Genomic DNA, 24,101 nt, shown 5'->3' with positions numbered 1-24,101 from the left:
TGAGACCAAAGGTGACTTTCCTGAGATCAAAGTTACTTTATTTCAGAGATGGGAGAAGAACTCAATTATCCCAAGTCCTGGTATGGACCTTATTCTACTGTGGTTCAGGTGACTGTAAGTCCTCAGTCTTGCTCGGAGTTTGGCATAGCTTTATTCACCTCATCCCAAAGTACATAAAGAGATCAAGACAAAACCCCAGGGTTGATTCTCCTGAGGAAACCAGTAAAACAGGAAAATGCAAACCATTCCGGTTTTTATTAGGTTGTGCATATACATGATAGGGAGCCTCAACTGATGAATATCCATCATATATAAGGAACTAGGGGCTGAGGAAGAGGAAGAGATCTCTGGATTTGGGGCAGAGAAATTACTAGAGAACTTCAGAGAGTTAAATGAAACAAACAAACAAAACAGAAAAACCCAAGGATATAGAGGTGAAAGACCTCTACAATGAAAACTACAGAATACTAAAGGAAGAAATTAGAGAAAGCTTTAGAAGATGGAATGATCTCCCATGTTCTTGGATAGGCAGAATTAATATTGTCAAAATGTCCATAATACCAAAAGCACTCTACAGATTCCACACAATTCCAATTAAAATCCCAATGAAATTTCTCACAGAAATAAAGAAAGCAATCATGACATTCATTTGGAAGAATAAGAGACCCAGAATAGTCAAAGAAATCCTTAGCAGGAAGAGTGAAGCAGGAGGTATCACAGTACCAGACCTTAAACTATACTACAGAGCAACAGTAACAAAAACAGCATGGTATTGGCATCAAAATAGACAGGTAGACCAATAGTACAGAATAGAAGACACAGAGACAAACCCACATGAATACAGTTACCTTACACTAGACAAAGATGCCAAAAACATACAATGGAGAAAAGATAGCCTCTTCAATAAATGATGCTCAGAAAAATGGAAATACATATGCAGATAAAATGAAATTAAATCCCTATCTCTCACCCTGCACAAAACCTAACTCAAAATGGACCAAGGATCTAGGAATTAGACCAGAGACCCTGCACCAAACAGAAGAAAAAGTAGGCCCAAATCTTCATGATGTTGACTTAGGACCAGACTTCCTTAGCAAGACTCTTGGAGCACAAGAAATAAAAATGAGGATCAGTAAATGGGATGGATTCAAACTAAAAAGCTTTTTCTCAGCAAAATAAACAATCAATAATGTTAAAAAAGGAACCTAAAGAGTGGGAGAAAAATCTTTTCCACATGCACTTCAGATAGAGCACTAATCTTCAAAATTTATAAGGAACTTATAAAACTTTACACCAAAAATACAAAGAACCCAATCAATAAATGGGCTAAGGAACTAGGCAAAAACTTCACAGAAGGAGATACACAAGTGATCAACAAATATATGAAAAAATGTTCAACATCTCTAGGAATTAAAGAAATGCAAATCAAAACTACTCAGATTTCATCTCACTCCAATTAGAATGACTAAAATCAAGAATACAAGCAATAATAGGAGTTGGTGAGGATGTGGGGGAAAAGGCACACTTACACATTGCTGGTGGGATTGCAAATTAGTACAGCCCTTCTGGAAAGTAGTATGGAGATTCCTTAGAAAACTTGGAATGAACCCACCTTTTGACCTAGCTATCCCACTCCTCAATTTATACCCAAAGGACCTAAAATCATCATACTACAGTAATGCAGTCACATCAATGTTTATAGCAGCTCAATAGCTAGATTGTGGAACCAACCTAGATGCCCTTCAACAGATGAATGGATAAAGAGTATAATTCAGTCAGAAAGAATAAAATTATGGCATTTGCCGGTAAATGGATGGAATCGGAGAATATCATGCTAAGTGAAATAACCAATCCCCAAAACCAAAGGCCAAATGTTTTCTCTGATAATGTTTTGTATACATAATAGGGAGGGGATGTGGTAAGTGAAGAATGGAGGAGGGTTGGATTGTGTAGAGAGAAATGAGGGAAGGGGAAAGGGAAGGGGTGGGGAAAGAATGAGACAAAGATAGTGTAAGTGGATATTACTCTATGTTCTTGTTCGAGTATACAAATGGTGTGAATCTACAGCATGTACAGCCATAGAAATGAAAAGTTGTACCGCATTTGTGTACAATGAATTAAAATTTATTCTGTAAAAATAAAAATAAATTAAAAAAAATAAATTTCATGAAGACAAAAAGTGAAAGAACAGCATTTACACACACGCATGCACACAAAACCCAAGGAGAAGAAAAAGAAAAGCTTTTACATAAGTATGGTTATAGACTGTGTGTTTGGGTTCCTCTTTCATGGTTGTTCAACAAAAACAAACCATTCCTACGTTTCTTTGGAGTCAGAACTACATTTCTTCATCTCATGACCATTCTGAAACTAAACCACACAGGTTTCCAAGTTTGTAAAGCTTATATATTTTTTTCCTCTCTCACCCAAGAGCCTGAAAGCTTTGTAAGGATACAGAATGTGTCTTTCCTGAATATTGTTGTGCCCCTGCACCTTGCTAGAACTGTCCCTGCACAGAGAATGTCCAATAAATACTTGTTACATCAATAAGTTAGCTATAATAAATCCCAACTTAAGACTTAATTATATATATATATATATATCATTATATATATATATATATATATCATTATATATCTTCCATTGTCCTAGACAATGTGGGTGAATTGGAAGTACATGTGGCCCTTCCCTCAAGAATTGTATAAATGAAAAATGAACTATAACACACACGGAACAGTAAAAAAGCCAGTGTAAAAGAGAAAGCACACTTGGAGCTTAGGAACAAGGACAGAGTACATTTGTGGGCAGAAGATGACAGGAAGGTTTGGAACTAAGTTGTACTTTGAATGATGGTTCAACTCTAGAAGGAAGTCATTGTAGATAGAAGGAAATAGCAAAAGGGAAAGCATAGATATAAAGAGAGAGGTACAGGGAGACTGGGGGAGGTGGGGACAGCAAGAAACATGGTGGATGAAGCAGAAAGGATAGGAGAAGAATAAGGCTGGGAAGCTACAGGGGTATCATGACAGGGTGGAGTTGAAAAGACACTAAGGACAGTTTCCATATGGCTGGGAGCAGTGCGCAATCTATCCAAGAAAGGTTCTTTTCCTTTTATATTTAGAACATATCCCACACATCTGGCCCCAGACTGGCCCTGATTGTCCTAGAAAGAACAATATTTGCCATTGTAGCTCCAAAACAATCTCGAACCCAGTCATCACCATAAACACCCCAATTACTGGAGCAAATCACTTGAAAGAGGATATGTGAAAAGAAGAGGCACCCCATTTCTGGGAAGATTTTGAATTATGTTCCATCTGTCATCTGAGAGCTGCTCCTCTATGTCCCTTTACCAGGACTTCATTTAGATGCCAACTAACTAAAACATGGGTTTGTCCTTCATTAAAACTCAGCTTTCCAAAAAGAAAAATAATAAAATTACAAAGCACCAAAGCTCTGGGCAGTGCACAAAGATTTGTAAAGGGCCAGGGATAAGGAGGGAGTCAAGCCTTTAGGGAATAGTGAGCTGGGCAGAGATGAGAAAGGTTAACACAGAGAAATTTAAAATAGATAAGTCATAAACTAGATCTAATTTTTCAAATGCTCTCCTTCCTTTCAGCTTTAAATAGGGACAGTTTTGCTCCGTACCCTGTTGGTCAAGTACTCTTGTGTGTACAAGTGTTTAATCTCGTCCCTCTTCATGATCTCCAGCTCCACCTCAGTAGGCTCTGTTTTTTCAAACTCAGGTGGCTTTGGAAGTTCCAGGCTGAATGTCGATGCCCTGGATGACCTAGACAGTGAGTCCCGTGTTGTCACATCTCCATCCTTTCCAGAAGGGAGTTTGAGGAACCCTCTGCCTGCGTTGGTAGACACTATCTGATCCATATGGCTGCGCTTTTGCACCTCAATTTTCATCCGCTGTCGCTTAAACTTTTTGAGAATCTCCTCATCATAGTGAAATCTCTTTTCTGGAACTTCTTCTGGGTGTATCTGGGGGACTTGGGGAATTGGGATGTGCTTGGATATGTGGAGGGTCGATTGAATGCTCTTCAGTTCTTGTACCAGGCACTGTATTTCCTCAATAACAGCCACTTTAAGATCTCGAAGAGAGAGGATACACTTGTTCATATGCATTTTTTTCCCATGGACCTGAAAAAAATTGAAGGAAAACAGCAGCCTTCTCACAAATGACAATTTGAAACAACATTTGCTCTTATCCCTTGACTAGTAAGCCTAGTAGAAATTTAAGATGAAGATGTACCTGATCATCTCTGTTCAGCACTAAATTACTCTGTTCTTTAATTTTTAGACTTTTCCTATTTAACCCCTTTAAAATGGGAGGACAGTCTGGACATGACCTCCAATATCCCTGTTTTCAGTAACTTGTTTCTTTTAGTTGGTTTATAGAGCTGAGTTCCCCAGTCCTCCTTCACCTCTCCATGGAAGTCCTTCCTGAATGCTGTGCTCATTTGGGGATACATTCCCCAAGGAGGGGAAGGCCATTAACCCATTCTGAAAATTCAGGTTGGATGACTGATAAAGTGGGCACCTATGCCTTTCACTGCTGGACCTTGGATTCCTTTGGCTTAGACTCACCTCATGGCCCACTTAGAGCCCAGAAGTTAGCCTGTTTTATTCTGTATGTTGGCCACATATTTACTGTTATTCCTCATGTAAGCAAAGTCATGATCCTGAATTTCAGTATCACATCACAACAAGGGAACTTTTCTTCCTTGGCCCTTTCACCATCTATCTAAGCCAAAGTGAGTCTCTGCCTCCATCAGAGGGTCTGAACACATCCATTGCACCCTCCCTCACTACTAGCTGTCTCCCTGATCTGAGTTTCCTAAATGCCCTTCCAGAGCATAAGGGCAGATGCAATCCTTCCTCCTGTGTGCAGTTAAGCTACTACTAGATTAAGAGTTATTTTGAAAAATTAAAAAATAATAAAAGATCAAAAGGCACTTCTTCATGCAATCTTACAAAATTTATCTACACATTTACTGTGAAGCATAAATACTGTAACAAGATAGGGGAGATGTTTTATAGAATTGATAATAAGCCTTTAAAGCATTAAGGTTTAAACTCAAAGTAAGTGCTTGGGTGAGTGGGGAACCACCTCTAAAGTGCTTAGAGGATTGAGGATTACGCACACAAGAAAAAAACCCAAACCACTAGGGGCTACACAGCCCACTTCTTTAAGAAACCTTCCTTACATACCAAATTGCTAGTTTTACAAATGACACATGAGCCTAAACATGAACCAGGGGAAAAGAATCTAATACACTATTTTAAAAATTCTTAATACTTTTCAAGATTTTGAATTTGACCATAACAATGATTACCATTTATTGATATTGACCATTACATTGACCTTATAAGGTAGACATGCCATATTGTATTAATTGGTATTAATATCTCTTCACAGATGAGAAAATTGAAGGTTAGGGAGCTTTACATGAGTCACAAAGTTCATATGACTAGTGCCAGAGATGGGAACAGAAGTCTTCTGACGTGTAGAATAGTATGTTCTATAATATTTTATGCTGCCATTTTAATGAAGTAGATTTCAATGCAATGCAATTAAGTTCATTCAAAACACCACATCTGCTCATCTTCTCTACAGGACTATGAAATTTCAAGTTGTGTGGGCTAAGGGTGCAGCTCAGTGGTGAAGTGCTTGCATAGAATTCATGAAGCCCTGAGTTCACAGTATTCAAGAAGCCCTGAGTTTGATCCCCAGCACCAGGAAGGAAAGAAGGAAGAGAGAGGAATGGAGGGAGAAAGGGAGGGATAAAAGGGGGCATGGAGAAAGGAAAAGGAAGGAAGGGAAGGAGGGAAATTTCAGGTTGAATGATAAATTGTGGCCACATGAACTTGGAATCTGAGATACACACATATAGGCAGTAGTTAGCTAGTTAGCAACTCTAAATACATGGATTTTAACACATTAAAAATTTGTGGTCATAGCAATATTGGTCTATGATGGTGGATGGAATATAATAAATAAGTAAGAATTATCTTAGAAAATAATCTGAATGACCACTATTAACATGTCCAAAATGCCCATATTGGCCAGAAAGTTAGTTTCGAGCTATGAAAATTTATTTATGAATGTGAATTGCCATGCCAGAATCCCTGTACTACTGGCATATATAATATCTTTGATGAAATGGAAAAAGATATCCCTTTCTCAGGACACTTCATTTCCATTTGTCTGACAATTATGAAATATTCAAAGATACTCTGTATGTAATATGACCAGTACACTCTGATGTGATGCTATGAACTGTGAAAACTACACAACCACGTTAGGTGGCCAAGTATCAATTTCTTCTAAAAAAGATAGCTTGGACACCTTCTAAGTCTTTAAGTATGAAAAGTCACTTATCAGTTTGAATAGTGAGTGGGGAGTTAATATGGCAGGAAGAGGAAACTTAAGAAAAACAAGGATCAGAAATGAGGAAGTACATCAGATTCTGTTGCTGTGACAAAATACCTGATAAAATAAACTTAAAGGAGTAAATGTTTATTTTGGTTTATAGTTTCAGAGGTTTCAGTACAAGGTCAGCTTCTCAGTTGGTTCCATTGTTTCTAGGCCCATGATGAGGAAGAATATCATGGCAGGGAACATGTGATAGAGCAAAGTTGCTCACCTCATGGCAGAGAGAAGTGGGGGACAGGGACAAAATACACCCTTTGAAGGCATGCCTCCGGTGACCCACCTCTTCCAAGAAAACCTTACTTCCTAAAGTTTCCACCCCTTCCCAGTAGTATCACCAGTTGAAAATCAAGTCTTTAACATATGAGCTTTGGGGGAACATTTCAGATGCAAACTATAACAGAATGATCAGAAGCATTTCAGAAGAATGCAGACAAAGTCAGAATGGAATATATTACTTGGTTGGTTAATTTGAGTTGCCTATAAAATGGTAGAAGTCAGGCAGAGAAAAACTAAATAATGACTTTTTTCCCTAAGTTCTTTGTGGATCTATAGCAGTCAAAAGTTAAATCCAGTAGAGATTTGTTTGAATGTTAGAAGTTCAAAGTCTACAAAATAGTATAAAGTTTTCACCCATAAAACTGGTATTGAGACATATAATTAATGTGAAGTCCAGTTCTGCTGTATTAACTGACAATAATGATGATAGGCAGAATCTGTTGTCCTCTCTGGGACTTATTTATGAAAAGAGGGCGTTCTAGATATCCATGAAAGCATTTTCTAGTTTTAAATTTCTATGGTTACATATTCTTATGGACCAAATGGGGAAAGGGGTCATTTTTAGCAGAATTCAATGAAAAACCCAGGGTGCTTTGTCTATGGGTATGTACCAAAGAAACAAGGTGTCCCAATTCCTCTTCCTTTTTGGCAGCATTTATTCTCATGTGTTCAGGTATCTTGTAGTCTGGGGCTGTCTTCAGATTGAAATCTCCCATATACACTTGGGCTTCTTTAATGGCTTGAACATCTTTGGGATCTTCATAGTCTTCATCAGGTTTACTCTTATATCTTTGAGAAAAAAAGACAACCCAGACACAAATACAACAGTAAATTCTAATTTACCTACTTTTAAAAGATACATTTTAAAACTCAACCACCAGGCAAAAGAACAATTCTGAGCCTGTGATGTCACATTTGTCTATAGGTTCCAAGTTTTTTTTTTTTTAAACTAATGATTATTTTTTAAGGATCCCAAGAAAAATAATATACAGTTAAATAAATAAAAACCACTTGCTACATTGTACTGAAATAATCTATGTCACTGTTAGGCTTTGGTTCACTTGTAAGTAATTCACATTTAAAATTGCTATATATTCTCTTAATGTAAATTATGCTTTGGGGGGCTGGGATTGTAGCTCAGTGGTAGAGATTTGCTTGGCATGTTTGAGGTTTGTTTCTCAGCACAACAAATAAATAAATAAAATAAAGGTCCCTCAATAATGAAAAAAAATGCTGGGCATGGTGGTGCCCACCTTGTAATCCCTCCAGAGGCTGAGACAGGAGGATCATGAGTTCAAGCCAGCCTCAGCAAAGCAAGGTGCTGAGCAAATCAGTGAGACCCTGTCTCTAAATCAAATACAAAATAGGGCTGGGGATGTGGCTCAGTGGCTGAGTATCCTTGAGTTCAATCTGCAGTATCAATAAATAAACAAATAAATAAAGCAAACTTTGGAAATTGGGTGGTTTTCAAAAATCACAAAAAAGTCAATTAAAAATTTTTTTACTACATAAATGACTGTCACAAGAATTTCAACAAAAGGCACCTAGTTCAAGATGATAACATTAGCATATATATTTGCCTCTTCTTCTCTCCCCAAATCCCATGGAAATGACAGTATTGGGGTATAAAATGTAATGAATCATTATGAAAGCTGAGAATGGGACAGAAAATCATTGATATGTTTCTGAGAGACAGAAAGAAGATGAAATTGTAGGAAGTTTATAAATCAGACCAAAGCAAAATACAGCTCAGAATACTTGCAGGAGAAGGCTATAAAAATAATTGAATATGATTTTCTTTGTAGAGTACCTCAGAGGCCCCATGAACAAAGGCAGCAGGTGAGAAGAGTAGACTGGAATGTTAGCTATATTTGGCAAAATCAATTAATGAGTTGAAAAGGGGTTCCCGAACCAGCTGGCCCCTCCCAACTTTCCCACAAAGAAGCAACATTTATACTCAGACTAAAATGGAAGAATTGCTCTCCACAGAAACAAAACTCTCTGGAAGTTCTAAGACATCTATGGATACAGATAACATTCCCTTGAAAGACCCTTAATTGGGAGACTCCAATTCTTTAAAGTGAAGTATGTCAGTCAATACAAAAATGTACAGCTTACAGTCAGCAATTCGCTTTGGGAGAAAGCCCTTTTAGGAGAACAAAAATGAAAAATAGCAAGGAAATCTATGCTGCTTTTTGTATCAGTTTACAATCATTCATTTGTGTATAGATGAACTAAAAGGAAGAATTATTATTTTTAAAGAAGGAAAGGTGAAAGAGGACAGGAAGGAGAGAAGAGAAAGAAAAGAGGTACTTGTGCTTCTAGGTATATTAGATAAACAAGACCCATAATTACCTTCATGATCTAAAAAATTAGAGAACTGAACAAAAAAATACATGAAACAACTATGTTCAGAAATTCAACATAGGCTGGAGATGTTGAATACAAACAATATAAAACTATAACTCATAGAGAGGAGAAGTGAAGTAATCATAATACTTTGTTTACTGCATGGAGGAAATTACTCCTGTGAGTAATTTCAGACTGTGAAGTAGTGAATTAGTGAGTTCAATAGGATCCTGACCCGAATATAACCTATTGAACTCACTAATTGAGAAGATAGAGATCAGAGTTCAATGAAGACCCAAGGGGTTAGAACTCACAGAAAAGAATATCAGAGTTATATAAAGGAATATCTTCAGAAATCTATACAGGGCTCTCTAAAGTTCTTGGTTGAATATTTATCTGCACAGTACAAAGGTAATGTGAAACACCAACACCATGTAACTGGGCAAAGAACAGGTAGTTGGAAATGGGAAGCTATAAAACAAATAATTCTCACAGTTTACATGTATCTGAGAATAACTCATGTTCCTACCAGCTGAAGACCTGGGTGAATCCAAGGGAAATTCAAGAGTGACTCAAAGAGTCATGCTTTCAAAGTGGGAAAAACAGAGAAGATTGGCACATTATTCATCAGCTTGTCCTAATTGATACCTGTAGAGCACTATGCCCAACAAGAAAGCACACTCTTTTCAAGAACATACTGAACTCTAAAAAATATTGAAACAGTGTTTCTTTTAAAAAACCAACAATGCAGAAAGCAAACAATTATTTTAAAATCTATGGCCAAAATTAGTTTTTTGAAAAGATCAACATTGGTAAACTATTAGCCAGAATCATCAGGAAAAAGAGAAAAAGAGAAAAATTAACAATATCCTGAATTAAAGGTGAGCATCAAAACAGAAACAAAATATTAAAATGAAACTAAGGGATTTTGTGGTAATAAGTTTGAACACTTAAATGAAATGCACAAATTCTTTGAAGGACAGAGATTACCAAAAACAACCAAAGAAGAAGCAAAATATCTGATGAGAACTATAACAATTTCTAATTTGAATTTGTATTTAAAATCTTCTCCTAAAGAATATTTCAAAGTTAGGTGACTTCGCTGATAATATCTATCAAATATCTAGGAAAGATATAATACCAAGCCTACACACAGATTCTTTCAGAAAACAAAAGAGGAAAGAACATTTCTAAACTTATTTGTGAAACTAGTATTACCTTGATAACAACCCAGAAAAAATATTACATAAAAATGAAGCTATAGATCAAATTTTTGACTAATAAAGATACAAACATCCCCAACAAAATACTAGCAAATTAAATCCAGCAATATTTTTATAGGATAATATACCATGATGAAATGAGATTTATCATGGTAATGCTAGCTTCATTTAATTTAATATTTTAAATTAGACAAGGTAACTATCAACATTAAAGAATAAAAGAAAAAACATGATCATTTCAACATACATACTAAAAGCATTTCATAAAATTCAATATCCATCCTTGACTAAAAAAACTTGGTTAAGTTAAAACACTAGGGATAAAAGAGAATTTACTCACCTTGATAAAATGCTTGTAAAGAGCTGAAATCACACTGAAAATTTTAAAAGACTGATGAAATACCCTCCTACTACTGGAAATAAAGCAAGGATGTCCACTCTCATTGTTTTTCTTCAAAACTGCATGGCATTCATAGACGATAAAATAAGCAAGAATAAGAAATGAAAAGTAAAGAGACTAGAGAGGAAGAATCTGTCTTTAAAGAAGAATAGTGTCAGAGTGTTATGAATTTGGTAAATCCCACATTAAAACATCTAAACATATAAAGTAGATATTGACAAGAGTGAAGAAAGAACTAGCAATCCAGTAATAGTATGAGAGTTCAATACCCCACTCTTAATAAAAAATAAACTTCCAGACAGAAGATCAATCAGGAAGAGAGAGGACTCATACAATACTGTGGACCAAATGGTCTTAACAGATATATGCAGAACATCCCATTCACTAGCAGCTGAATACACACTCTTCTCAAGTACAGTAATCAAAAAACATCCAGTGAAGAAAAAACAACCAGATGACTTTGCTGGTAAATTCTGCCTAACATTTAAAGAAGATGCCAACTTTTATTAAAAAAAATAAAAACTACAGGACAATATTGCTGATAACTATAGATATCAAAATCCTCAACAAAATATTAGTAAAACAAATCCAAAACATAAAATGATCAGACAGTATGCCCACATGAGATTATCCCTAGAATGCAAGGAAGGCTCAACACACCTTAATTAATTAATTTGATTCACTACATTAACAAAATAAAGGATAAAAAATCACACATTCATCTCAATTGATACAGAAAAAGCATTTGATGAATTCAACATCTATTCATGACAAAAACTCATAACAAATGAGGGATAGAAAAGAAGTATTTTAACATAATAAAACCCACATATAAAAAGCCCACAGCTAAAACCCTCCTCAAGAGGAAACCCTTTCAAATTCATTCTATGAAGCTAGTATCACCCTAATACTAAAACAAAAGATACATCAAGAAAAGAAACTTCAAACCAATATCCCAGATGAACATAGACACAAAAATTCTCAATCAAATTCTGGCAAATTGCATACAAAAATATACTAAAAAGAGAGCGCACAACGATCAAGTGGGGTTCGTCCCAGGGATGCAAGGTTGGTTCATCAACATAGAGAAACCAATAAACATAATGCAGCACATCAATAGACTTAAACACAAGAATCATATGATTATCTCAATAAATGCAGAGAAAACATTTGACAAAATACAGCACCTCTTCATATTCAAAACACTAGAAAAACTAGGGATAGTAGGAACATACCTCAACATTGTAAAAGCTATCTATGCTAAGTCCAAGGCCAACATCATTCTAAATGGAGAAATATTGAAAGCATTCCCTCTAAAAACTGGAACAAGACAGGATGCCCTCTTTTACCACTTTTATTCAACATAGTCATTGAAATTCTAGCCAGAGTAATCAGACAGATGAAAGAAATTAAAAGGATATGAATAGGCATTTGGATCCAAGATGGCGGACTAGAGGGTGACTGCATCTCCCGTCGCTCCAGAACTCAGGATTCAAGAAGGGGAGGTATTGAGAGACTCGGACCAACAAAGAGCTGCAGAGTGAGTCTCTCCCACCAGGTGAAGCTCGGCCTGGGCAGCAGACCTGGACATGGGCAGCTTCTTGGAGCAGGGCAGCGAGAGTCTTCCCCAAGCAGCCCTGCTCTCTCCGGCGGCAAGCACAATCCACAGCCAGCTTCTAGGAGCAGGCTCGCCCAGTGAGAGCTTTTCCACACAGAGCCAACTCCAAGCCTCGGACCCAGCGGCAGTCCCCGGCCTGCAGGCAGCTTCTGGGACCAGGGCAGGGCAGCCAGAGACTTCCCCAAGCAGCCCTGCTCCCTCCGGCAGCAGGCGGGGTCCACAGCCAGCTTCTAGGAGCAGGCCTGCCCAGTGAGAGCTTTTCTGCACAGAGCCAACCCCAAGCCCTGAACTCAGCAGCGGGCCCTGGCCCACAGGCGGCTTCTGGGAACAAGGCAGGACAGGGAGAGGCTTTCCCTGAGCAGCCTGGCTCCCTCAGGCAGGGGCAGGCCCTGTCTATAGCCAGTTTCTAGGAGCAGGACCGCCCAGTGAGAGGATTTCCATGCACAACCAGCCCCCAGCCCTGGACCCAGTAGCGGGCTAGGGGCAGCTGTCTTCAGAAGCACTGCATTATCAAGTTCCTCCAACACTTCAGGCTACTAAAGGCTGGTAGGTGATATACTGGAAATCTACAAGGACACTATAAGCCAATAGAGGAAATCTGCAATATCTAAGAGTCCCATTGATATCTGACCAATATGAGAAAACAAGGGAAGAAAATGTCCCAAAAAAACCTAGATACTATATCAATAAAACCCAATGACAGCACAGCAGAAGAAATGTCAGAAAGGGAGTTCAGAGTGTACATAATTAAAACAATCAGGGAAGCAAACCAGGAGATAAAAGAGGAAATGCAGGCATTAAATGATCGCACCAATCAACAATTAAAAGAGCAAATATGGGAAGCAAAAGATCATTTCAATAAAGAGTCAGAGATACTGAAAAAAAAAAAAAAAACAGAAATCCTTGAAATGAAGGAAACAATAAACCAAGTTAAAAATTCCATAGAAAGCATAACCAAAAGGATAGAACACCTGGAAGACAGAACCTCAGACATTGAAGAAAAAATATTTATTCTTGAAAACAAAGTTGACCAAGCAGAGAAGATGGTAAGAAATCATGAACAGAATCTATAAGAATTATGGGATATCATGAAAAGGCCAAATTTAAGAATTATTGGGATTGAGGAAGGCACAGAGAAACAAACCAAAGGAATGAACAACCTATTCAATGAAATAATATCAAAAATTTCCCAAATCTGAAGAATGAAATGGAAAACCAGGTACAAGAGGCTTATAGGACTCCAAATATACGAAATTACAACAGACCCACACCAAGGCACATTATTATGAAAAAACCTAACATACAAAATAAAGACAGAATTTTAAATATTGCAAGAGGAAAGAATCAAATTACATTCAGGGGGAAACCAATACAGATATCAGCAGATTTTTCAATCCAGACCCTAAAAGCTAGAAGGGCCTGGAACAACATTTACCAAGCCCTGAAAAAATGGATGCCAACCAAGAATCTTATACCCAGCAAAACTTACTTTCAGAGTTGACGACGAAATAAAATCCTTCCATGATAAACAAAAGCTAAAAGAATTTATGAAAAGAAAGCCGGCATTACAGAACATTCTCAGCAAAATATTCCATGAGGAAGAGATGAAAAACAGTGATGCAAATCAGCAACGGGAGAAACTACCTAAAGGAATAGCCAAATAAAGTAGAAACCAAATCATGCCAAAAAACAAAAATGAGTCAAATGACTGGGAATACAAATCATATCACAATAATAACCCTGAATATTAATGGCCTGAAATCATCAATCAGAAGACATAGACTGGCAGAATGGATTAAAAGAAAAAATCCAACAATATGCTGCCTGCAAGAGACTCATCTCATAAAAAGAGATACCCACAGACTAAAGGTGGAAGGATGGGAAAAAACATACCATGCACACAGACACAGAAAAAAAGCTGGAGTATCCATCCTCGTTTCAGATAATGTGGACTTCAAGCCAAAACTAGTCAGAAGGGATAAAGAAGGACATTACATACTGCTTAAGAGAAGCATAAATCAGCAAGACATAACAATCATAAATATCTATGCCCCAAACATTGGCTCATCCATGTATGTCAAACAAATCATTCTGAATTCCAGGAAACAAATAGACCACAACACAATAATACTAGGCGATTTTAACACACCTCTCTCACCACTGGATAGATCTTCCAAACAAAAATTGAATAAAGAAACCATAGATCTCAATAACACAATCAACAATTTAGACTTAATGGACATATATAGAATATGCCATCCAACAAAGAACGAATACACTTTCTTCTCAGCAGCACGTGGATCCTTCTCTAAAACAGACCATATTTTATGCCACAAAGCTACTGTTAGCAAATACAAGAAGATAGAGATACTGCCTTGTATTCTATCAGATCATAGTGGATTGAAATTAGAAATAAATGACAGAATAAAAAACAGAAACTTCTCCAATATCTGGATATTAAATAATACACTATTATATGATGAATGGATAACAGAAGACATCAGGGAAATAAAAAAATTCTTAGAAGTAAATGAGAACAAAGACACATCATATCAAAATCTCTGGGACACTATGAAAGCAGTATTTAAAGGAAGATTTATTCCATGGAGCGAATTCAACAAAAGAAGTAAAAATCAACAAATAAATGACTTAACACTATAGCTCAAAGCCCTAGAAAAAGAAGAACAGACCAACACCAAAAGTAGTAGAAGACAGGAAATAGTTAAAATCAGAGCCGAAAACAATGAAATTGAAACAAAAGAAACAATCGAAAAAACTGACAAAATAAAAAGTTGATTCTTTGAAAAAATAAACAAAATTGATAAACCATTAGCCACACTAACAAACAGAAAGAGAGAGAAAACTCAAATTACTAAAATTCGGAATGAACAAGGAAATATCACAACAGACACGACTGAAATACAAAACATAATTACAAGCTATTTTGAAAATCTATACTCCAAAAAAACAGAAAACTTCAAAGACATCAACAAGTTTCTAGAGACATATGAATTACCTAAACTGAACGAGGAGGATATACACAACTTGAATAAATCAATTTCAAGCAATGAAATAGCAAATAATCCAGAGGTCATCAAAAGCCTACCAACAAAGGAAAGTCCGGGATCAGATGGGTTCTCATCCGAGTTCTACAAAACCTTTAAAGAAGAGCTCATTCCAATACTCCTCAAAGTATTCCATGAAATAGAAGAGGAGGGAACCCTCCCAAACTCATTCTATGAAGCCAATATCACCCTGATAGCTAAACCAGACAGAGACATATGAAGGAAAGAAAATTTCAGACCAATATCCTTAATGAACATCGACGCAAAAATTCTCAACAAAATTTTAGCAAATCGCATGCAAAAATAGATTAAAAAGATAGTGCACCACGATCAAGTGGGTTTTATCCCAGGAATGCAAGGTTGGTTCAACATCCAGAAATCAATAAATGTCATTCACCATATCAACAGACTTAAAGTTAAGAATCAAATGATTATTTCAATAGATGCAGAAAAAGCATTCGATAAAATACAGCATCCCTTCATGCTCAAAACACTAGAAAAAATAGGGATAGTGGGAACATTTCTTAACATTGTAAAGGCCATCTATGCTAAGCCCATGGCCAATATCATTCTAAATGGTGAAAAACTGAGAGCATCCCCCCTAAAAACTGGAACAAGGCAGGGATGCCCTCTTTCACCACTTCTATTCAACATTGTCCTTGAAACTCTAGCCAGAGCAATTAGACAAACCAAAGAAATTAAAGGGATACGAATAGGAAAAAAAGAAGTCAAACTATCCCTGTTCACTGATGACATGATTATATATTTAGAGGAACCCAGAAATTCCACCAGAAAGCTTTTAGAACTCATAAGTGAATTCAGAAAAGTAGCAGGTTACAAGATCAATGCTCATAAATCCAATGCATTTTTATACATAAGTGATGAATCTTCAGAAAGAGAAGTTAGGAAAACTACCCCATTCACAATAGCCTCAAAAAAAATAAAATACTTGGGAATCAATCTCACAAAAGAGGTGAAAGACCTCTACAATGAGAACTACAGAACACTAAAGAAAGAAATTAAAGAAAATCTTAGAAGATGGAAAGATCTCCCATGTTCTTGGATAGGCAGCATTAATATTGTCAAAATGGACACACTACCAAAAGTGCTATACAGATTCAATGCAATTCCAATTAAAATCCCAATGATGTACCTTACAGAAATAGAGCAAGCAATTATGAAATTCATCTGGAAGAATAAAAAACCCAGAATAGCTAAAGCAATCCTTAGCAGAAAGAGTGAAGCAGAGGGTATCACAATACCAGATCTTCAACTCTACTACAAAGCAATAGTAACAAAAACGGCATGGTATTGGTACCAAAATAGACAGGTAGATCAATGGTACAGTATAGAGGACATGGACACAAACCCAAATAAATACAATTTTCTCATACTAGACAAAGGGGCCAAAAATATGCAATGGAGAAAATATAACCTCTTCAACAAATGGTGCTGGGAAAACTGGAAATCCATATGCAACAGAATGAAATTAAACCCCTATCTCTCACTCTGCACAAAACTCATCTCAAAATAGATCAAAGACCTTGGAATCAGTCCACAGACCCTGCATCTTATAGAAGAAAAAGTAGGTCCAAATCTTCAATATGTCGGCTTAGGATCAGACTTCCTTAACAGGACTCCCATAGCACAAGAAATAAATGCAAGAATCAACAACTGGGATAGATTCAAACTAAAAAGCTTCCTCTCAGCAAGGAAACTATCAGTAATGTGAAGAGAGAGCCTACAGTTTGGAGAATATCTTTGCCACTCATATTTCAGATAGAGTGCTAATTTCCAGAATCTATAAAGAACTCAAAAAGCTCTACACCAAGAATACAAATAATCCAATCAACAAATGGGCTAAGGAAATGAACAGACACTTCACAGAAGATCTACAAGCAATCAACAGATATATGAAAAAATGTTCAACATCTCTAGTAATAAGAGAAATGCAAACCAAAACTACCCTAAGATTCCATCTCACCCCAATTAGAATGGTGATTATCAAGAACACAAGCAACATTAGGTGTTGGCAAGGATGTGGGGAAAAAGGTACACTCATACATTGCTGGTGGGGTTGCAAATTAGTGCAGCCACTCTGGAAAGCAGTATGGAGATTCCTCAGAAAGCTTGGAATGGAGCCACCATTTGACCCAGCTATCCCACTCCTTGGCCTATACCCAAAGGACTTAAAATCAGCATACTACAGAGATACAGCCACATCAATGTTCATTGCTGCTCAATTCACCATAGCCAGATGGTGGAACCAACGTAGATGTCCTTCAATTGACGAATGGATAAAGAAACTGTGGTATATATATATATATATATATACAAAAGAATATTACTCCACCATAAAGAATGATAAAATTATGGCATTTGCAGGCAAATGGACGAAATTGGAAAATATCATGCTAAGTGAGATAAGCCAATCTCAAAAAACCAAAGGACGAATGATCTCCCTGATAAGCGGATGATGACACATAATGGGGGGTGGGAGGGGTTAGTGTTAGGGTTAGGGTTAGGTTTAGGGTTAGGGTTAGGGAGTGGAGCAAGAATGGAGGAAGGAAGGACTGTAGAGAGGGAAAAGAGGGGTGCGAGGGGTGGGGAGGAGGGAAGAAATAACAGAATGAATCAAACAACATTACCCTATGTAAATTTATGATTACACAAATGGTATGCCTTGACTCCATGTACCAACAGAGAAACAACATGTATCCCATTTGTTTACAATAAAAAAAATAAATGAATTTAAAAAAAAGGATATGAATAGGAAAAGAAGAACTCAAACTACCACTCTTTGCTGGTGACATGATTCTGTATTAGAAGATCCAAAAAATTCTCCCAGAAAACTTCTACAACTAACAAATTCAGTAAAGTAACAGGATATAAAATCAATAAGCATAAATCAAATGCATTTCTATGCATAAGAAGTGAACCCACTGTAAGAGAAATTAGGAAAACTACCCCATTCACAATAGCCTCAAAAAAAAAAAAAAAAAACAACTTGGAAATCAATCTAACAAAAGAGGTGAAAGATCACTACGATGAAAACTACAGAACACTAAAGAAATAAATTAAAGAAAACCTTAGAAGATGGAAAGATCTCCCATGTTCTTGGATAGGCAGAATTAATATCGTCAAAATGGGCATACTACCCAAAGTGTTATACCGATTTAATGCAATTCTTATTAAAATCCCAATGACATTCTTCTTGGAGCTAGAAAAAGCAATCATGAAATTCATTTGGAAGAATAAGAGACCCAAATGGCCAAAGCAATCCTTAGCCAGAAAGGAGAAGCAGGAGGCATCACAATACTTACAATACCTCAAACTATACTACAGAGCAATAGTATCAAAAACAGCATGGTATTGGCACCAAAATAGACATGTAGACCAATAGTACAAAATAGAAGACAGAGACAAACTCACATAAATATCATTATCTCATACTAGATAAAGGTGCCAAAACACACACTGGAGAAAAATAGCCTATTCAATAAATGGTGCAGGGAAAACTGGAAATCCATATGTAACAAAATGAAATTAAACCTCCATATCTCTCACCTTGCATAAAAATCAACTCAAAGTGAATCAAAGACCTAGGCACTAAGTCTTTGTGCCTAATGGAAGAAAAAGTAGGCCCAAATCTTCATCATGTTAGCTTAGAACTTGACTTCCTTAACAAGACCCCTAAAATGCAATAAGTAAAATAAGAATCAACAAATGGGATGGATTCAAATTATAAACCTTCTTCTCAACAAAGGAAACCATCAATAATGTGAAGAGAGAGCTTACAGAATGGGAGAAAATCTTTAGCACACACACCTCAGATAGAGCACTAATCTCTAGGATATATGAATCAAAAAACTTAACACCAAAAAAAAAAAAAAATAATCCAATTAGTAAATGTGTTAAGGAACTGATTAGACACTTCACAGAAGAAATATAATCAATCAACAAACATATGAAAAAATGTTCATCATCTCTAGCAATTAGAGAAATGCAAATTAAAAGTACTCTAAGATTTCATCTCACCCCAGTCAGAATGGTAATTATCAAGAATACAAGCAATAATAAGTGTTGGCGAGGATGTGGGGGAAAAGGTACACTCATACACTGCTGGTGGGACTGCAGATTGGTACAAACACTGTGGAAAGCAGTATGGGTTTGCTCAGAAAATCTGGAATGGAACCATCATTTGATCCAGTTATCCCACTCCAAAGTTTATACCCAAAGGACTTAAAATCAGCATGCTACAGTGATGCAGTCACATCAATGTTTATAGCAGCTCAATTCACAATAGCTAAACTATGGAACCAACCTAGATGCCCTTCAACCGATGAATGGATAAAGAAAAGATGGTACATATACACAATGGATTATTAGTCAGTCTTATAAAGAATGAAATTATGGCATTTATATGGCAGGTAAATGGAGACTATCATGCTAAGTGGAATAAGCCAATTCCCCAAATCGAAGGCTGAATGTTTTCTCTGATAAATGGATGCTGATCCACAGTGTGTGGGGGGTAGAAAAGAATGAAGGAACTTTGGATGGTGAAGAGGGGAGTGAGAGAAGGGGTGGGGTGGTGGGATGAGAAGGACAGTAGAATGAGACAGACATTACTATCCTATATACATGTATGATTACACTACTGGTGTGACTCGGCACTATGTTCAGCCAGAGGAGTGAGAAGTTATGCTCCATTTGTGTACAATGTGTCAAAATGCATTCTACTATCATGCATAACTAATTAGAACAAATTTTTAAATATAAATAAATAAATAAATAAATAAATAAATAAACAAAACCTTCCTCAACAGTGAAAAACTGAAAGCTTTCCCCAAAGTTCAGGATCAAGGGAAGGATGCCCATACTTATCACTTCTATTGAACATAGTCCTGGAAGTTCTAGCCAGAGCATCTAGGCAAGAATGAGAGACAAAAAGCATCCAAACAGAAAGGAAGAAGTAAATCATTGCTGACTGAAGACTACATGATCTTATATATAGAAAATCCTAGAGAACTAATAAAGAAATTCAGTAAAGTTGAATGATACAAAAATCAACACAGAAAAACACAACTGCATATTTACTAACAATGAACAATTTAAAGAGGAAATTAGGAAAATAATTCCAGTTCCAACAGAATGAAAAAGAATAAAATACTTGGGAATGAACTTAATTATGGTGGTGAAAGACTTGTTTACTAAAAAACACAAAATATTGAAAGTAATTAAGGAAGATACAAACAAATGGAAAGATATCCTGTGTTCACAAATCAGAAAACAATATTGTTTAAATGTCCTGATTACCAAAAGTGATCTACAGATTTGATATAGTTCCTTCAATGGCATTTTTTTACAGAAATAGAAAAAATTATCCTATGATTCATATGTAAGTACAGAAGATCACAAATATCCAAATCAATCTTTGAATTTGATTAGAAAAGAACAAAGCTGAAAGGATCACATTGATTTCAACAAAGTTTACGAAGCTAGCAGAAAGAAAGACACATAAATTAACTGAAAAGAATAGTGAGCCCAGAAATAAACCCACCAATAGTCAGTTAACTGATCTTCAGCAAAGGTACCAAGAATACACAGTGGGAAAAGGACAGTTTCCTCAACAAATGGAGTTGGGAAACCTGGAGATTTATATGCAAAAGAGTAAAACTGGACCTTTATTTTACATAAAAAAATTCAACTCAAAACGGATTAAGAACTCCTTCAATTCAGTAGTTAAAAAAAAAAACAAAACCCTAATAACCTGATTTTTAAAACAGGAAAGGACTTCAATGAACATTTCTTCAAAGAAGATATATGAATGGGCAGCAGCTATATAAAAAATGTTCAAGATTACTAGTTATCAGCAAAATGCAAATCAAAACCACAGTAAAATATCACCTCACACTTGCCAGGGTTGGCTATTATCAAAAAATCAAAAGCAACAAATATTGGAGAGGATGTGAGGAATTGGAACTCTTGTACATTGTTGGTACAATATAAAATGGTATAGCTATCATGGAAGACAGAGGAAAGTCTTCCCCAAAAGGCTAAAAATAAAACTACTGTATGACCCAGCAATTTCATTTATGGGTATTTATTCATAAAATTGAAATCAGGATCTTTATGAAGTTGGAAAATAATTTCTTAATCCTTAAAAATCATCTAATTATATTAGCAAAATGGAATTCCTGGAACTGAAACTCTAAGGATCATTCACATTCCAACAAGAAGTATCGCCACTTTAAAAGATCCAGCTGACCTGTCTTTACTATCTTCTCTGGTTTTATTTTTTATTTTTTTCATTTTTTAATTTAAATAATGGCAATATCAATAAATATAAATATTTTTAAGATACATTTTGGGGCTCACATATTAAAAGGATAAGAGCTTAGGTAAAAACTCACAGTTCCTCCCATTCTTTTTTCCGCTGCTGGATCTTTAGTTGGGCTCTTTCCGCTTTTTGTATAAGTTTCCTTGTTTTCTCAATTTGATTGTCTATCATAATTTCACTTAGGGTTCTAGGCCGAAATATTTTCCCTTTTTCTATCATTGTTTCTTCTTGTATGATAATACTTTCACCTGTACAAAGAATCAACCTTTCTTTCAGTCTTTTTGAAACAGAAAATTGAAACTCTCAAAGATGGTTCTTAACCTGCCACATTAAAATTTTTAAAAATTCAAAAAATATATTGGCTTTTATTTATTTATTTTTAAATTTTTTCAAATTAGTTATACATGACAGTAGAATGCATTTCGACAAATTGTACACAAATGGAGCACAATTTCCCATTCCTCTGGCTGTATATTTTAACTTTTAAAATCAAAGTATGTATTGAGCAACTACCATGAATTTAACCCCATAAACACAAATGCTCTCTAACTTATGAGGGTTTATATCCTGATTATCCCACTGTACACTGAAAATTGTTAAGTCAAAAATGCATTTGATACACCTTGCTTACAAAACATCAAAACTTAAACAAGTCTACCTTCAACAGGCTGAGAACACTTATATTAGCATGCAGTTGACAAAAAAATCACCTAATCAGAAGTCTATCTTACAATTAGGTGTTGAATATCTTATGTGGTTTATTAACACTATACTGAAAATGAAAAACAGAATGGTCATATGGATACACTTTTAAACCACCGTAGAGCTAAAACATTAGAAGTTGAACCATCATAAGTTGGATACTATCTTTGCTGTGTAATGCCAATGTAAAGAGATTTTAAAAAACCACAATTATTGCTCTTAAGGACTTTATTTAAAAATTGGCAAGATAAAACACAAATCAAGCAATTAAAGAACAAAATGAGTAATGAGGGACCACTGACAGATATTTGGAAGCTTGGAAGGAGTGTTGGTGATATAATGGTGGGGACTAGGGGAAGAAATAAGTGAGTCCTATTTGACACATATAATTTGAGATGGTACTGCAGTCAATTTAAAAACAAATCAGAAACAGAACCAAATCTATAATTTAAACATGATTAGCTTCATCAATTAACAAGCGTCTCTGGAAAATTACTCTTTGTGTTTAAGTTAGATAAAGATAGACTTTAGATAAAAATGAAAAACTAACATGAGTTAGCTATATAGTTATGTTACCACTTTATATTTCATATCTCAAATATATGGCAATATGGAAAAAGAAAGGTTTAATGTGGCCTGGATGATTGTGGAAAGGTTTTATAACAAAATGTTAAGTCTAGCTGGATCCCCAAGAACTGGTATAATTCAGAGAGAAGAGGGGTTAGAGGTCACTCAGTAGAAGCCTGGGTATGAACATATCAGGAATAATTAGGGAACAGTAAGCTGAACAATAAGCTAAACAGGTAAGTTGAATAGCATGATAAGGCACTATGGGAAACAGTACAGTAGCAGAAAACAAAAAAGATTAAAATACCAGGACAATGGTTTCAGAATTCATCCAAGGCAAGAAAGGAGTCCTTACAGATAATTCAATGAAGAAAAATAGGGCAAGGAATATGGAAAGGGACACTGTATAAAAATTAGCCATCTAGGAAAATTCTAAATTTGAGAATAGTTCTGTAGCATCCAGTAGCCTCACACTCTGTCAGTCACATGACCAGGGTTGGTTTTGCTTAGCAGACTGCATCAAACAAGAAAGTAAGTGTGGAGCATTTGTGGGGAAACTGTGGCAGTCTCATTCTCAATCATACCACACAACTCTCTCCCCCTTGACAATTTATTCCTAAGGAGATCATCCTGAAAGAAAGGGTGGATAGCAAATTGAGCTCAAGTCACCAAAGAAGGTTCAAAGTTTCCTCCCATGAAAAGATAATTCACTTTTGAAATTTTAATAAATAAGAATGTAAAAGCCTTCTTGTCATTTAGGCTACCTGTATCTTTCTGGCTATCCCTTTTTCCAGATCCCTCTTTTTCAAACCTCTCCAATTTACTTGGTTTTCTCTCTGACTGACTTGTTCGTTTATATTTGGAATATTTAGAGGGCTTTACCAGCCTATAGGAGGATATCTTGTGGTCAGTTTGTATAGCATAAACCACAATAGTGTCATTTTCCAGTGGATCACGAAATCTGAAAAAACAAAACAAGTGTTTGTAATAGTGACTATTTTGATCATTCTGCACGATTAAGTAATAAAATAAAATTACAATATATTGTTCTTATAATCCATATATTGTGCTAGACTTAAAAAAATTTAATACATTTTATTGGTACATTATAATCAT

At 35.9% G+C, this 24,101-nt stretch overlaps 1 protein-coding gene across 1 annotated transcript in view; it reads right to left on the bottom strand.

Annotated features, from left to right (window-relative positions):
• Cfap44 (cilia and flagella associated protein 44) overlaps positions 1 to 24,101 on the bottom strand; it is a 149,417-nt gene that overhangs the window by 24,139 nt on the left and 101,177 nt on the right. The window contains 4 exon segments of the mRNA XM_047563118.1: positions 3,649 to 4,149; positions 7,333 to 7,510; positions 21,790 to 21,964; positions 23,750 to 23,946. Of these exon segments, the coding sequence (XP_047419074.1) occupies positions 3,649 to 4,149; positions 7,333 to 7,510; positions 21,790 to 21,964; positions 23,750 to 23,946 (1,051 nt within the window).

This window comes from Sciurus carolinensis, chromosome 9 (genome assembly GCF_902686445.1).
Source record: "Sciurus carolinensis chromosome 9, mSciCar1.2, whole genome shotgun sequence".
NCBI lineage: Eukaryota > Metazoa > Chordata > Mammalia > Rodentia > Sciuridae > Sciurus > Sciurus carolinensis.
This window is presented reverse-complemented; position numbering and strand designations above follow the sequence as displayed.